Here is a 12910-nt window from a genome sequence, read left to right as displayed (position 1 = left end):
TTACCGATGGGCAGGGGCATCAGGACGCAAGAGTGAGTGTCTGCCGCCGGGTTAGCCCTGGGGGACAGAGGATGGGAGATACAAGCGGGGAGGACCGCTCTGCTGGAACCCCTCTGGCCCTCTCGTGCCTCTCGCTCCAAGAGCTCCCCCACATCTTTGCTTCCATCAAGCCTGAAACCCCACTGAAAGGCAGACCCCTCTACACTAGTGCCATCTCAGGTCCGGGGCCACATGCTGCCCAGGGATGTGCTCCCAGGGAGCGGGCTGCTTGGAGAAGGAGGCGGCCCCTGAGAGGAGCGGGGCGGGGGGCGGGGGGGGCAAGGAGCGGACACAGACTCAGGGAAGGTTCCCAGTGGCAAGAGCCCGCCTCCACTCCTGTCAGCATCACTGCAGATGGTCTCCTGGGATTTGTCTCTGAATGTTTGTGTCATGTTTCAGTTGTCTCCAGCCCTCTGGTGGAGGGGGCGGAGAGAGGCGGGCTGAATGCCAGCAACACAGACACACACAGGAAAAGGAGCCTGCGGTCCCACAAGCAACCTGCACACTGTGCGCCAACCAGCGTCACCACGGAAAACGCGCCCAGAAAATGTTGCTCTCCTGGGGTGGGGGGTGGGTGAGGCCAATGAACAAAGAGTAAATGGGCGTCACTTGGGGTGACCTTTTTCTACTTACGGGAACAAATGTATTCTGCAAGCTTTTCTGCATTTCCAGAGTTTGCTCCTTCTGTGTCCAGGCCGATTTTATTCACTGAAAAACAACAAAAGAAATGTGTTTTCCTTAAAGACCTCCCTCCCTGGGTTGTTTGCTAATGTACAAATGCAAAGGAACGTCTCCTCCTGAAGGCTGGTACGGGATGACGGCAGGCACCGTGTCCAATGTGAGGGTGCTGGGCCCTGGGCCCACCCTTCCTAGATGTGTGGCTTTGGGTCATGGGCCCATTTCTCTGAGCCCCACTGAGCTCATCTACACGAGGGGAGGACACCAGCCACAGGGGACTGCTTTAAAGATTTTATAAGATGATGAGAGCGAACCCTGGCCATCCAGGGGGAGCTAAAGAAAGACGGCTTTCTTATCGGCCAGTGAGGAGGTGGCGAGCATTTAGGATTTGCTGCGTCTCACAGGGCATGCAAGGGCCCTCGTTCTGTCGGGGAGATGAGGCCAGCCCCGTCCAGAAGGGTGTTGTGGGCTGACGTGGCCAGACTGAAACGGAAGGGAGGGCAGGAGAGGTTCCACGGGATCCTGCCAACAAAGACCTCCAGCACCTCAACTACGGGCCTTCTGGGCTGAGGGGTGAGCAGCTCCCATCAAGGAGCACGGCAGGAGCAGCCCCCCGACCCCAGGCCCCTGTGCACTCTTCTACACGGGAGACGCTGGCCTGTCTGCAGACGACGCCGAGGGAGGAAGGGCCGCAGCCCCCGCGCCGTCCACGCTCACCACCTGTCCACGGGCTGCGGCACCCCCTGACGGGAGGAGGGGCTGTGACCGTTCCCTTTAGGATTCACGTGAGACCCGCCGGCTAATAACAAACCGTAGCTTTCCCATCAACACCGTCAGCTTTTCATTTACAGGTCATTGCTAGTGTCCCGAGCCCAAGAGTCAAAAGTCACATGCCGCCGTAAACTTTGTTCTGGAACAAAGCCCTGCTTACACTGCACGGCCGCCCCGGCTGGGCCGCCCCTCCTCTGACTGGACTGGGAGGGTCTCAGTACACCAAAACCCTGAAGACTCCCCAGCACGGAACTGGGACCTCAGCACCGCAGTGATGTCGCTCTTTACCGTCGGCTCGCCCACGAGGTTCCTGAGGCGACGAGATGGGAGGAGCCACGCCCAGACACTTGCGCCCCGTTCCCAGGGAGCCCTGGCACAAATGTTCGTCCTTGCACGACTCTGGGACGAGGGCTCCTGAGAGCAGGGGAGCAGAGCCCCGAGCCGTCCAGTGCCTGTCAGCTCCGTCTGCAAGGACAGGGCCTGGCTGTGTGGCCGCCCACAGCCCGCAGAGGCTCTCAGCAGAGGTCAGGGAGGGATGTTCGCGGGAAGGTCTCCCCCCCTGTGGCGGCAAGGCTGGCTCTGCTCTAAGCGGGTGCAAGGTTTCAGCCCTGGGCCCGGGGCCTCGGGCGCTGGCAAGCCCGCCTCCGGGGGCTCCCCAACCCATGGTGACAGGGGAGCTTCGAGTGACTCACACCTGTGAAACAAACCAGTGTGCCCCAGACAAACGTGCCATCGTGTTCTTTACATTTAAGAGCTTAAGGCGAGGACTGCCATGGTGGGCCCAGTCGGGAGCTCGGGTAAACCTGGGGTGAGCCCCCCTGCTGGCGGACGCCTATGCCCGAAGGTACCGTGCGGTTGTCTCAAGGTGAGGACAGTTCTTAGTGCAGGGCGCCTGGGGGCTTCAGACGGTTAAGCGTTTGCTCAGGTCATGATCCCGGGGTCCTGGGATGGAGCCTTGAGTCAGGCTCCTGGCTCCTTGCTCAGCAGCGAGTCTGCTTCTCCCTCTGCCTGCTGCTCCCCCTGCTTGTGCGCTCGCTCGCTTTCTCTCTCTCTTCACAAATAAATAAAATCTTAAAAGAAAACGCTTAGTGCAAAGGCAAATCATAAGAATCAACAGGTGGGATGTGGAGACACGTTAAGGTTATAGACCCAGATGATCTCAGTATTCTCCCAGAATTAAGGGGAAAATGAAGCAATGAAAAATACTCAAAAAATAGATATGGTTTATGGGCTGCCTGAGTAGCTGTTGGGCTAGGATCCAGCTCTAGGGTTTTGGCTCATGGGTCCCGGGATCAAACCCCGGTCGGAGTCCACGCTCAGCAGAGTCGGCCTGAAGATTCTCTTCCTCCGCCCCTCCGTCCACTCGCTCTCATGCACTCGCCCTCTCAATCTAAAATAAATCAATCTCGATGGACCTCGACATTAAGACCACTGGCTTGGGCCAAGTTTCCATTTCCACTATGAGAAACATTTGTATCTTCTCTTTGCTTCAACTGTTCCATTCTCCTGACCTGATGTGCAGCTTCTGGGGGGAGCCAGAGGCAGCTCTCGGGCCAGGGGGCTCCTGCAAGACGGCCCCTGGTGACTTCGGTGGGCACCACTGTGACATCCCCATCCCTTGAGCGAGGCTGGACTAACTGTATTCAAACAAAAAGAAGATGGCAGAAGTGATGGGATGTCACTCCCAAGATTAGACATGAAAAGACTGGCTTCTGGCCCGGAGGCTCTATGGTGCTGGCTCTTGGATTGTCTTATAACAGGGGAATCCTGCTGCCGTCTCCTAAGGCAGCCCTCAAAGAGGGCCATGTGAAGGCTGGGAAGTGGAGCCACGTGCGTGGTCTTGGAAGCAGACCCCCCAAGTCAAGCCTTGAGATATCTGCAGCCTGGTGAGAGACCCCGAGCCAGACGGACCCGACTTAGCCATTCCCAGATTTGGGACTTGAAGAAACTGTAAGAAATTAAACGCTTATTGTTTCTCGCCACTAAGTTTTGGGCAGTTGTTACGCAGCAGGAGATGACTACCGCCTGGACTCAGGACACCTCTGGCTGTCCACGTTCCAGTTCCTCTCACCCTCCACATGCTTGCTGGGCCACGGGATGAACAGAGGCGCCCAGCAGTGCACTAGAGAGAGGTCCTCTGGGACACCATGTCCGGGAAGGTGAACTTAGAAGGTTCCAAAGCCGGGTGACTGACTTTCATGTTAAGATAGAATGTGGCTTCTCCTAAGAGATTGTTTTTCCCTTTTCTTTTTTAAAAGTAATCTCTACACCCAGTGTGGGGCCCAGCTGAGCCAGCCGAGCACCTCTCTCCCAAGAGATTTTTTAATCTCATCTCTCCCTAATCTCATCTCTCCTTTGACCGTGTGCTTCCAGCCCTTAGAACATGTCCTTCTCCTTGCAGCGGAGAAACAGGGTGTAGGCCAGGGCCGGGGATCCCACGGGACCAGGTTCCGCCATCTGGGGCACAGCACACGGGGGGCCGGCCCACACTAGCCGGCTCCGTCCCGGGTTTCTCATCCTGTATTTTGCTCTTTTTTTTGGTCTTGGGTTTTCTTCTCATTTGACAGAACAATGAGATGCAGCCTGCACAGGGGTGCCCCTGAGAGGAGACTGAAGGTGGCGTGAGCAGAACAGGACCATTTACAAACGTGCTGTGTTTGAGAGCTGAAGTGATGTGTAAATCCAAAGTTGCCATGAGAATTTTCTTTCCTCTTCTACTTCAGAAAAAAAGAAAGAGTGAAAGGAAGGTGTAAGCAAATTCTTAACTGATCTGGGGGTGGGGGTGGGAGAGTAGGGGCGGTTTCCTTGGTAACCAAGGCCGGATCCCCTCTTCACTGGTCCGCAGAGCCCTGAGCTACAAGCTGCTCTGTGTTGAAAAGCAACACACCGACTCTTCATTAGTCAAGCAACTCGCAGCTCAAGGGATGGGGATGTCACAGTGGTGTGAGCACTGAGGTCACCGGGGGCCGTCTTGCAGGAGCCTTCTGGCCCCAGAGCTGCCTCTGGCTCCCCCCAGAAGCTGCACATCAGGTCAGGAGAATGGAACAGTTGAAGCAAAGAGAAGACAGAAATGTTTCTCATAGTGCAAATGGACACCAGGCCCACACACTAAATTGGGGGACCGTCTATAAACAACTGGCCAGTGTCAAGGTCACGAAGCCAAAGACAGACAGAGGCACCTTTCTGGCTTCAGGAAACTAGACATGCCGATGAAGGGAGGACAGGATTCTGAATGCCGTCCTTCCACCACGATGGACACCGTGGAGAATTAAGAGGTACTAGTATGTGCATGTTAATTTCTGGAATGTGATAGTTGCATCGATACAGAACAATGTGCTTGTTTGTAGGGAACCTACACTCAACTATTTGGGGTTGGTGGGACATCCCGTTGGCAACTTACTCTCCAGGGGTCCAGGAAAGATTGAGTTCTTTGTATTGTAACTTAAGTTTTCTGTAAATGTCCTTCAAAATAAACAGTATATAAGAGAAGAAACTATATAATCATCATATAGATGTATCATAATTTATTTAACTATTCCCCTATTGGGGGCTCTCCTTTTTCCATGATTATAAATAATGCTATGATATACATTCGCATATAAAAACCGATTCTTTTCTCCTGTTTTGGATTATTACCTTTGGCTAGATTATCAGGAGAGGCATTAGTGGGCCAGGGGGTACAAACCTTGTAATAGAGGCTTATTTTTTATTTTTTTATTTTTAAAAGATTTTATTTATTTTTTCAAGTAATCTCTATGGCCATCGTGGGGCTTGAATTCACAACCCTGAGATCAAGCATCGCATGCTCTACTGACTGAGCCAGCCAGGCACCAATGTGATAGAACTTCTGAATACATACTGAACAAGTATTTCTGAAAATATATGACCCAATTTCTAATGCCATTTAGCAATATTTGTATATATTTGTCTCACTATACCTTTACCAAGACAAGCAGGAGAGGCAGAAGGAGAGGGAAAGAAACCCTCCAGCAGACTCCCTGCTGAGTGCAGAGCATGACTGGGGACTTGATCATGACCTGGACCTGAGACAAGGTCCCTGAGATCATGACCTGAGCTGAAATCAAGAGTCAGACCCTTAACTGAATGAGCCACCCAGGAGCCTCTAAAATTGCCTTTTGTTATTCGTAGTAGATCTCTTTCCATTACACCTGAGTTTATGTTAATGAGGTGGTGTTTGGAAAGCCCTGAAGGATGGGGGCTTGTTGCCAGGGGAACCAACCTTGTGATTAGAGAGGGTAGTCTCTTGCCTCCAAGGAGAAGAGTGGGGCTGGAGGTTGAATTAATCACCAATGACCAATGACTAATCAATCATGCCTATGCAATGAAGCCTTCATAAGAACCCAAATGGTGCCACAGAGAGGTGCTGGGAAGGTAGTGCACCTGGAGGGGGTGTGGAAGTGCACCCCTATCCGCCCCCCACCTTACTCTAGGCAACGCTTCCATCTTATTCATTCATATCCTTTGTAATAAACAGGCAATAGTTAGTAAACCATGTGCCTGATTCTGGGAGCAAATGATCCAACCCAACCCACATTTGTTAACCAGAGTACAGAAGGGTGACTATGGTAATAACAGAGACTACAGGAAAGAAGAAAAATAGTTTTTCATTCCCCAATGACTTAACCTTGTTTGTTTAAAAAAAAAAAACACAAAAAACTATAGTTTAAAATATGATATTTTGCTTGTATTTATGAATAATTAGTCAAATATGCTGCTGGTAAGGGTACAGTGAAAGCTCTCTCTCTCTCTCTCAAATAAATAAGTAAAGCTTTCCAAAAAAGGGGGGGAAACTTCATCTTTCTTATCACTTAGCAAATACCAAGGGTTTTATAAAGGAGATTTGTCCCAGGGACAGGGACAAAGCCAAATACACATTTTTATTACAAATCATAACATCACAGTCATTTTTTTGGTGTTTTATCTTTACCTGGATTGCTTACCTAGAGAAGCAGTAGCATTTCCGACCACATACACTGACTTAGCATTCCACTGTTCTCTCAGAGAATGTTTCCAGACTGTAAAACATAGAATTAGATGTGAGCAGCAAACACCACAGTGGCCGTCTGGACTGCTGCCCAGAGCTCCTGGTTCATCCTAAGACACTTGTGAACAAGGCAAACTATTAATAACCACGTATAAAGAACAGCATCTCAAACTAAAAATCCATTTTTGTTCTGTTCATATTCGGCAGTCAAATTTCTAAAAATCACTTCATAAATGTTTCAGTATGCCTTGCTTAGAATATTAACTCTTTTCCACAGTTGTACTAGAAGCACTTTTAGTATGTACCAGAAAATAAACATAACCTGAAAAATGAATTTCCAGGGTGACATTAAAGTTTAAAAATGTAAACTTTTATTAATTTTTTTTTTTTTTAGTAATATCTATACCCAACATGGGGCTCGAACTCATGACCCCAAGATCAAAAGTTGCAAGCTTGGGGTACCTGGGTGGCTCAGTTGGTTAAGTGTCCGACTCTTGGTTTTGGCTCAGGTCATGATCTTGGGGTCGTGGGGTCGAGCCCTGTGTGGAGCTCCATGGGAAGCCTGCTTGAGATTCTCTCTCTCCCTGTCCCTCTGCCCCTCCCTCCACCCCCCCCAAAAATAAATAAATAAGATCTTAAAGAAAAAAAAAAAAAAGAGTCACACACTCTTCCAACTGTGCCACCCAGGTGCCCCTAAAAATGTAGACTTTTAAAGAAAAACTCACTGGTCTTTAAAAATAGCAACTTAGGGGCTCCTGGGTGGCTCAGTGGGTTGAGCCTCTTTCTTCGGCTCGGGTCATGATCTCGGGGTCCTGGGATTGAGCCCCACTGAGCGGGGAGCCTGCTTCTCCCTCTCTGCCTACCTCTCTGCCTACTTTCCGGTTCGTGAGCAAACACAATTTAACAGAGAACATTACGATTTTAGGGCAAAAACAAACAGCTTTAACTGTGGATTAAAGAAATACAAAGAGAAAATGAGTTGGATGAATACATGCTGAGGCCACTGGGTGTTCACTACTGTTGGAGAAGACAAGGAAACACGAGTTCTCCCTTCCTACAATCCGATTAGGAGTGTAACTTTCCAGAACATTTAAGTGTTATGCTACCCTTTACACTTCCATGGGAAATTTCCTTTTATTAATTAACTAATTTATTTATTTTTAAAGATTTGTATTTTTTTAAAGTAATCTCTACACCTGACATGATGATCACAGTACGCATGCCTCTGGCCAGCAGTCCAGGAATACATGAAATGCCGAATGTAAAGTATTTAACAGAGCCTGGCATGCATTAGGCACTCCGTAAATGTTAGCAACGAAGCTATTTGATTGAAAGACTAAAGTGGTTGTTCAGTCTGAAGCCTGGGCTCTGTTCCTGTGTTTTGATGGGGTAGGGAGGGAGGAGGTGGGAAGAAGGGACTGAGATGACCATGTCATTGAGTGCCTGGCATGGCACCAGCCATTTTTTTGATGTGCTTGGATTTTCTCATCATCTCTTTGAGGAAAGAGACTGCTGCCAATATATTCTGAGGAGAGAAATAACCACCGGCAGATGAATCCCTCGGGGTCTAGGGACTTTGAGGGGCTGCCCTGTCTTCTCTTTCCCAAGGCAGCATCTATGATGTGATACCACGAGGTGCCTGCCCTGGTCAGAGACCATGAGGCTAACCTGTCATTCTGTGTGGGACATTCGGAGTCTGCTTATAAGGAGAGAGGCCATTTTCTGCTTCTCCAAAGGTTACGCAAACATGAACTAGCTTGGTACGTAGATACTTTTTTGAGCTGAAAGTCATTGAGATGTTTCAAACCTGAACAATCTATTTCTGGAATCCGGTCTCCCTGCTCAGGAGAATCAGCGTAAAGAAAGTCCAGTGGAATTCCGGAGAGTCCCCCTCACCTTCCATTTTATTGTCTTTCTCCAAACACAGCTCCACTGCTCCCACTGCTCTGGGGCTGGTAAAAATGAGTCCTCCGTAGCCTTCAGGATGAGACAGCTGTGCACCAAACCGCAACAAAGGCATTTTACATGATGGCCAAGTTCAACATTTCCCAGATTTCCAAATGCTTCACAAAACTAATTCCTTCCATCCAGGCATGCATCCGTGTACCCATCCATCCACTCTTCCATCGACACCTGCCGGGAGCTGACTATATGCCTGGAACTATTCTAGGCCTTTCAGGGTGCACGGATGTTCATGGCATTTCTCTCAAGCAGCTCACAGTCAAGGGGAGAGCTAGGAAAGAGCATGCAGGGTGGGGGTGTAGCAGGAGCAGAGAGGGGGGCCATCTGACCCAGCCGGGGCTTGGGTGGGATGCAGGCAGGAGGGCAGACTGGATCTGCATCCGTACTAAAGCTGGAACCTTCAAGGGGTGGGGTAAGCTGCCTGCTCTTGACTTTGGCCCAGGGTCCTGGAGCGAGCCTGGCATCGGGCTCCATGCTCAGAAGGGAGTTGGCTTGGACAAATCTCTCTCCCTCTGCCTCCTCTTCCCCTTTATGTTTTCTCCCTCCTTCTCTCTCTAGGGAAATAAATACATCTTTTAAAAAACCACTGGACTCTTTAAGGGGCAATATCCATGTTGAAGCCTTGATTTTCAAAGATAGTAACAGTGACAACATTTACGGAACATTGCTCTTTTTACATATCGTGTCCCTCACTCTAAGTTCCCTAGGAGATGCGTGAGGTTCCTGTCCTCTCATCGATGAAGACTTGGGCTTGGAGAGGCTGAGTAACTGGCCCATGGTGAGAGGCAGGGCCAGGACTCGAACACGTGCCTTGTGCCCCGACTCACTGCAGCATAGGGAGCGAGACAAGAGTCCAGAAAAGCCCTCAGGGGCCACGCTGGCTGGCGGTGATGGGAGAGGCTCCTGTGGAAACTCCAGTATCTGTGTGGCCACGAGGTCCAAGAGGTGATCTCAGGTGATGAGATCTCTGAGGCCTTTCAGGGCTGCTTCTGGAAGGGCACACGGGTCTGGGTCCTTCTTACCTCGTTCCCTCGGCACACAGCCCAGCGCATGGGGCATTAACAGGTGCCAGAACAGTGTCTGTCGGGTGCATTATTGAATGAATTGTGCAGTATTCGGCCCCAAACAAAGGAAAACACAGGTTTTCCATAAAGAGCGGGAGGGGTGAACCTGGTGCTAACGGCGGCACGGAGCCCTGGAGCACGGCTGGGCACCCCTAGTCCATGAAACCAGCTGGCTCTTCCCCACGTGTCTAGAACAGGGCTCCTGGGAGATGCCCTGAAGGCGCTCCCCTCTTGGGACAGGGTGCTCGCTGGTGAGGGCTGTCTGAGAACTGAAGCTTTGATGGCAAACATCTGGAAGGCTTTACTGAGATTGTGTCCGGCAGGATGGATCCCTGTTCCCCTTGGCGGCAGACCTGACACCGTCGGGGAGCAACGGTCTCACCCCAGCGGCCCAACCTGGGGCCTCTAAAATAGTGAAGTGCGTGGTCAGGGCGGGTAGGTGAATGGGAGGACGCAACTGGAAAGGCCCGCACGGCTGGGAGCCCCCTCCCCAGACCCTGCCTCCAGATCAGGGTGGCTTTCTGGAGGAGCTGGGGACTGCCACAGGGACAGACTCATAGCCCTGTGCACTGGAGCCTGGGGAGGCTGTGCTGCCCTTGCCTGCAAGTCTGGTAGTAAAACGAGGGAGCAGTGAAGAAATCCTTCCAGCTCAGGTTGGCAAGCGTTCTAGAGACTCAGAAATTACGGTACTCAGACACCGACAGACCTTACCTTCTCAGAAAAACTGGGAAGAGACAAAAACTCAAATGATAAAACAGGGATCAGAGTGGCTTCGAGTCCATATAATCCTAATTCCTGCAAATACAAGAATACAGTTCTGGGTTGGCCAGGGTTGTTTGGAAGATAAGGAAAAGGGTCACAGGACCAACTTAGTCTGTGTCAGCTCCTCAGAGGGTTCGCAGACCCCCCTCTGTCCCCCCCTTAGCTTCCTTGGGAGACAGTGTGGCGCTGGGCGGGACCCAGAGCCTCAGGCACTTACCCTGATGTACGGATCTTGGCCACAGTCGTCCTCTTTGGCGTCTTTCAGTAAGAGAACCTTCATTATGGCCTGGCAGTCCTTACAGGGCGCTGGGACAGAGCAGGGAGACGGATGGATCTTAATTAGATCTCAGGAACTCTTCCTAAGCAATGTCAGTTGGGACAGGCGCACAGGAGGAAGGTCATCAACCGCTTGCTGAGGTGACTGACCTATCCCTCATCCGCAGTGACTTAGCGTTAATGGGCTTGTTCCTTCTGAAGCCCCTGTCACTGATAAGGCCAAGGGACAGCATGCTGGCGCTTGATATCACTTGGAAAGGCAGATGAAAGCCATTAGGGAAAGCCAGTGTCCTGGCCACACATTTAAGGCTCCTGAAGAGGAGCGATAAAATTTTGGGTTGTATCATTAGCAAATAGACAATATTTTAAAGAAATAAGGAATTACTCTATCTCAAGATAAATGTACTAAAAAGTTAATAAGCTTTTTAGGAAATAATTATATTGACCTTCTACTTCTCAAATGACGTTTTATAAATAGTGCCAAGTATGAGACCTCTTTTAGAAGTTTTCTAACAACCTGGAAAAGAATTTGTTGATATCTTTCGAAAGCCTTGTATACTTTATACTCTTTCTTCTTATGATTTCACTTCTAAGAATAAATACTAAGGCAATATTCATAAAAGTGTGCAAAGACTAACATAAGGATGTTCATCCCGGATCCTGGCATATGTGACATAACAGCACTGTGTAAGTTTCAGCTCACATCAGCTGTTCATCTGATACATTTATTTGCTACAGTATGATTACTACCACAGCAGCTCAGCTAAAGCCTCTACCAAGCCTCCTGATAATTATTTCTTTTTTGCAGTGAGAACAATTAAGATCAACTCTCCTAGGAACCTGGAAGTTCGTAATAGAGTACTGTTGGCTGTAATCACTACGTTGTGTATTAGGTGTCCAAGATTTACTCTCTTCTAGTTGCAAGACTATATCCTGGTATTTATTGTGGGAACAAAGTGAATGTCCAACAGAGAGACCAAGGTAGTTATATGAAATTATTAAAATATTAGTAACTTTAGTTACATGGATTATTTAATCACAAAATGTGAAGTTACAGAAGTATAATGCATGAATAGTATGGTTTTATAAATTTTATATATGCATATTTATGAGAGAATATGCATCCGAATACTACTAATAATTACTTCTGGGTGGCAGGTTAGGGTGATTATTTTCTTGTTTACCTCTTTTTATATTATCCATTTTTTTTTACAATAAACATTATATTCTTTTTTTTTTTTTAATCAAGGGGGTGGAATTTAATATGACAACCCCAAAGACCTCAAAATAAATGTTGCTAGAGACCTGCAGAATAAACTCTGCCTGAAATGTGGATTACTATCCTGTAAGTAGCATTAGGCCCACCAGCTGGTTACTGACCGAGTATTACACAGTGGTTGATGATAGTCTGACAGCGTGTATCGTGTGAAGCAGAAATGGGTTAACTCTGGGAGCCATTACTTGTGAGTTATTACTGAATGGGTTTCTGGAACATTATAATATCTATGGGATGCCTTAGAAAAATCTGGCTCAAAATGAATTGCTTTGTATCTAAGCAACCAGGCCCTGGGTGAACAAATAATAATCATGAAATCAAGTTCTAATTACTGCTGCTGTCGAGCTGTGAGCTAGAGAGACTGGGGATTTCGAGAAATGGGCAGTACCGTTCCTATCATTTCTTGGAATTACTTGGAATGTGTCTCACATAGAAATTAGGAACCGGCCTTTCTGAGATGGGCACACACAGGTGTCAACCCGGTGAGGCTCGAGTCCGCATTTATTCCCAAATGCTAACGTAGGTGGTGCTGTGAAGGCATTTTGGAGATATGATAAAGTCTATCATCGGGTGGCTTTTTGCCAGGGAGATTATTCTAGATAATCTGGGGGGGCCTCCTCCAGTCAGTGGCTTTAAGAGCAGAAAGAAGCCTTCGCTGGGAAGAAATTACAGCCGTGGACACAGCTTCCTCTGCTGCCCGAGCTGGCCCACCCTTCTCGGCGGCTTGCACTCAGCCTGCACTGGGGGTCTCAGACTCGCCTGGCAGCCCCCGCAGTGGCACCAGGCAGTGCCTCCCAGCAGGTCCTAATCCATATCCCCCATGAGCTCTGTATCCTTGGTTGAACCCAGACTGATCCCAAGAGCTCCTTCTGGGGCTCCAGGAATCTGTACGTCACTGAGTGGCAGGTAAAACTTAGCATTTTCAGGTAATACATACATGTTTCCAGGCCCATGAAACAAGCCAGGATTGTGGGGATTAGAAGGTGGACACAACCTGCTGTTGGAAGCAGTTGGCCCCGGGGCCGCAGACCTCAGCCCACCATGTCCCCACCACGTCTTGAGGTTCTGGGATGCGTA

The 12910-nt window shown here is 49.3% G+C and overlaps 1 protein-coding gene across 2 annotated transcripts in view; it reads right to left on the bottom strand.

Annotated features, from left to right (window-relative positions):
* UROS (uroporphyrinogen III synthase) overlaps positions 1–12910 on the bottom strand; it is a 29745-nt gene that overhangs the window by 9642 nt on the left and 7193 nt on the right. For both annotated transcript variants that reach the window (XM_080822840.1, XM_080822839.1), the window contains exons 2-6: positions 10499–10587; positions 10231–10314; positions 8390–8486; positions 6450–6524; positions 673–747 (exon numbers count right to left, since the gene is read on the bottom strand). In XM_080822840.1, the coding sequence (XP_080678966.1) occupies positions 673–747; positions 6450–6524; positions 8390–8486; positions 10231–10314; positions 10499–10561 (394 nt within the window). In that variant the 5' untranslated portion in view covers positions 10562–10587. The remainder of the gene's footprint in view (positions 1–672; positions 748–6449; positions 6525–8389; positions 8487–10230; positions 10315–10498; positions 10588–12910) is intronic.

This window comes from Martes martes (assembly GCF_963455335.1).
Source record: "Martes martes genome assembly, chromosome: 14".
Classification (NCBI taxonomy): Eukaryota; Metazoa; Chordata; class Mammalia; order Carnivora; family Mustelidae; genus Martes; species Martes martes.
The sequence above is the reverse complement of the archived record's forward strand: the minus strand, read 5'-3'. Positions and strand labels throughout refer to the sequence as shown.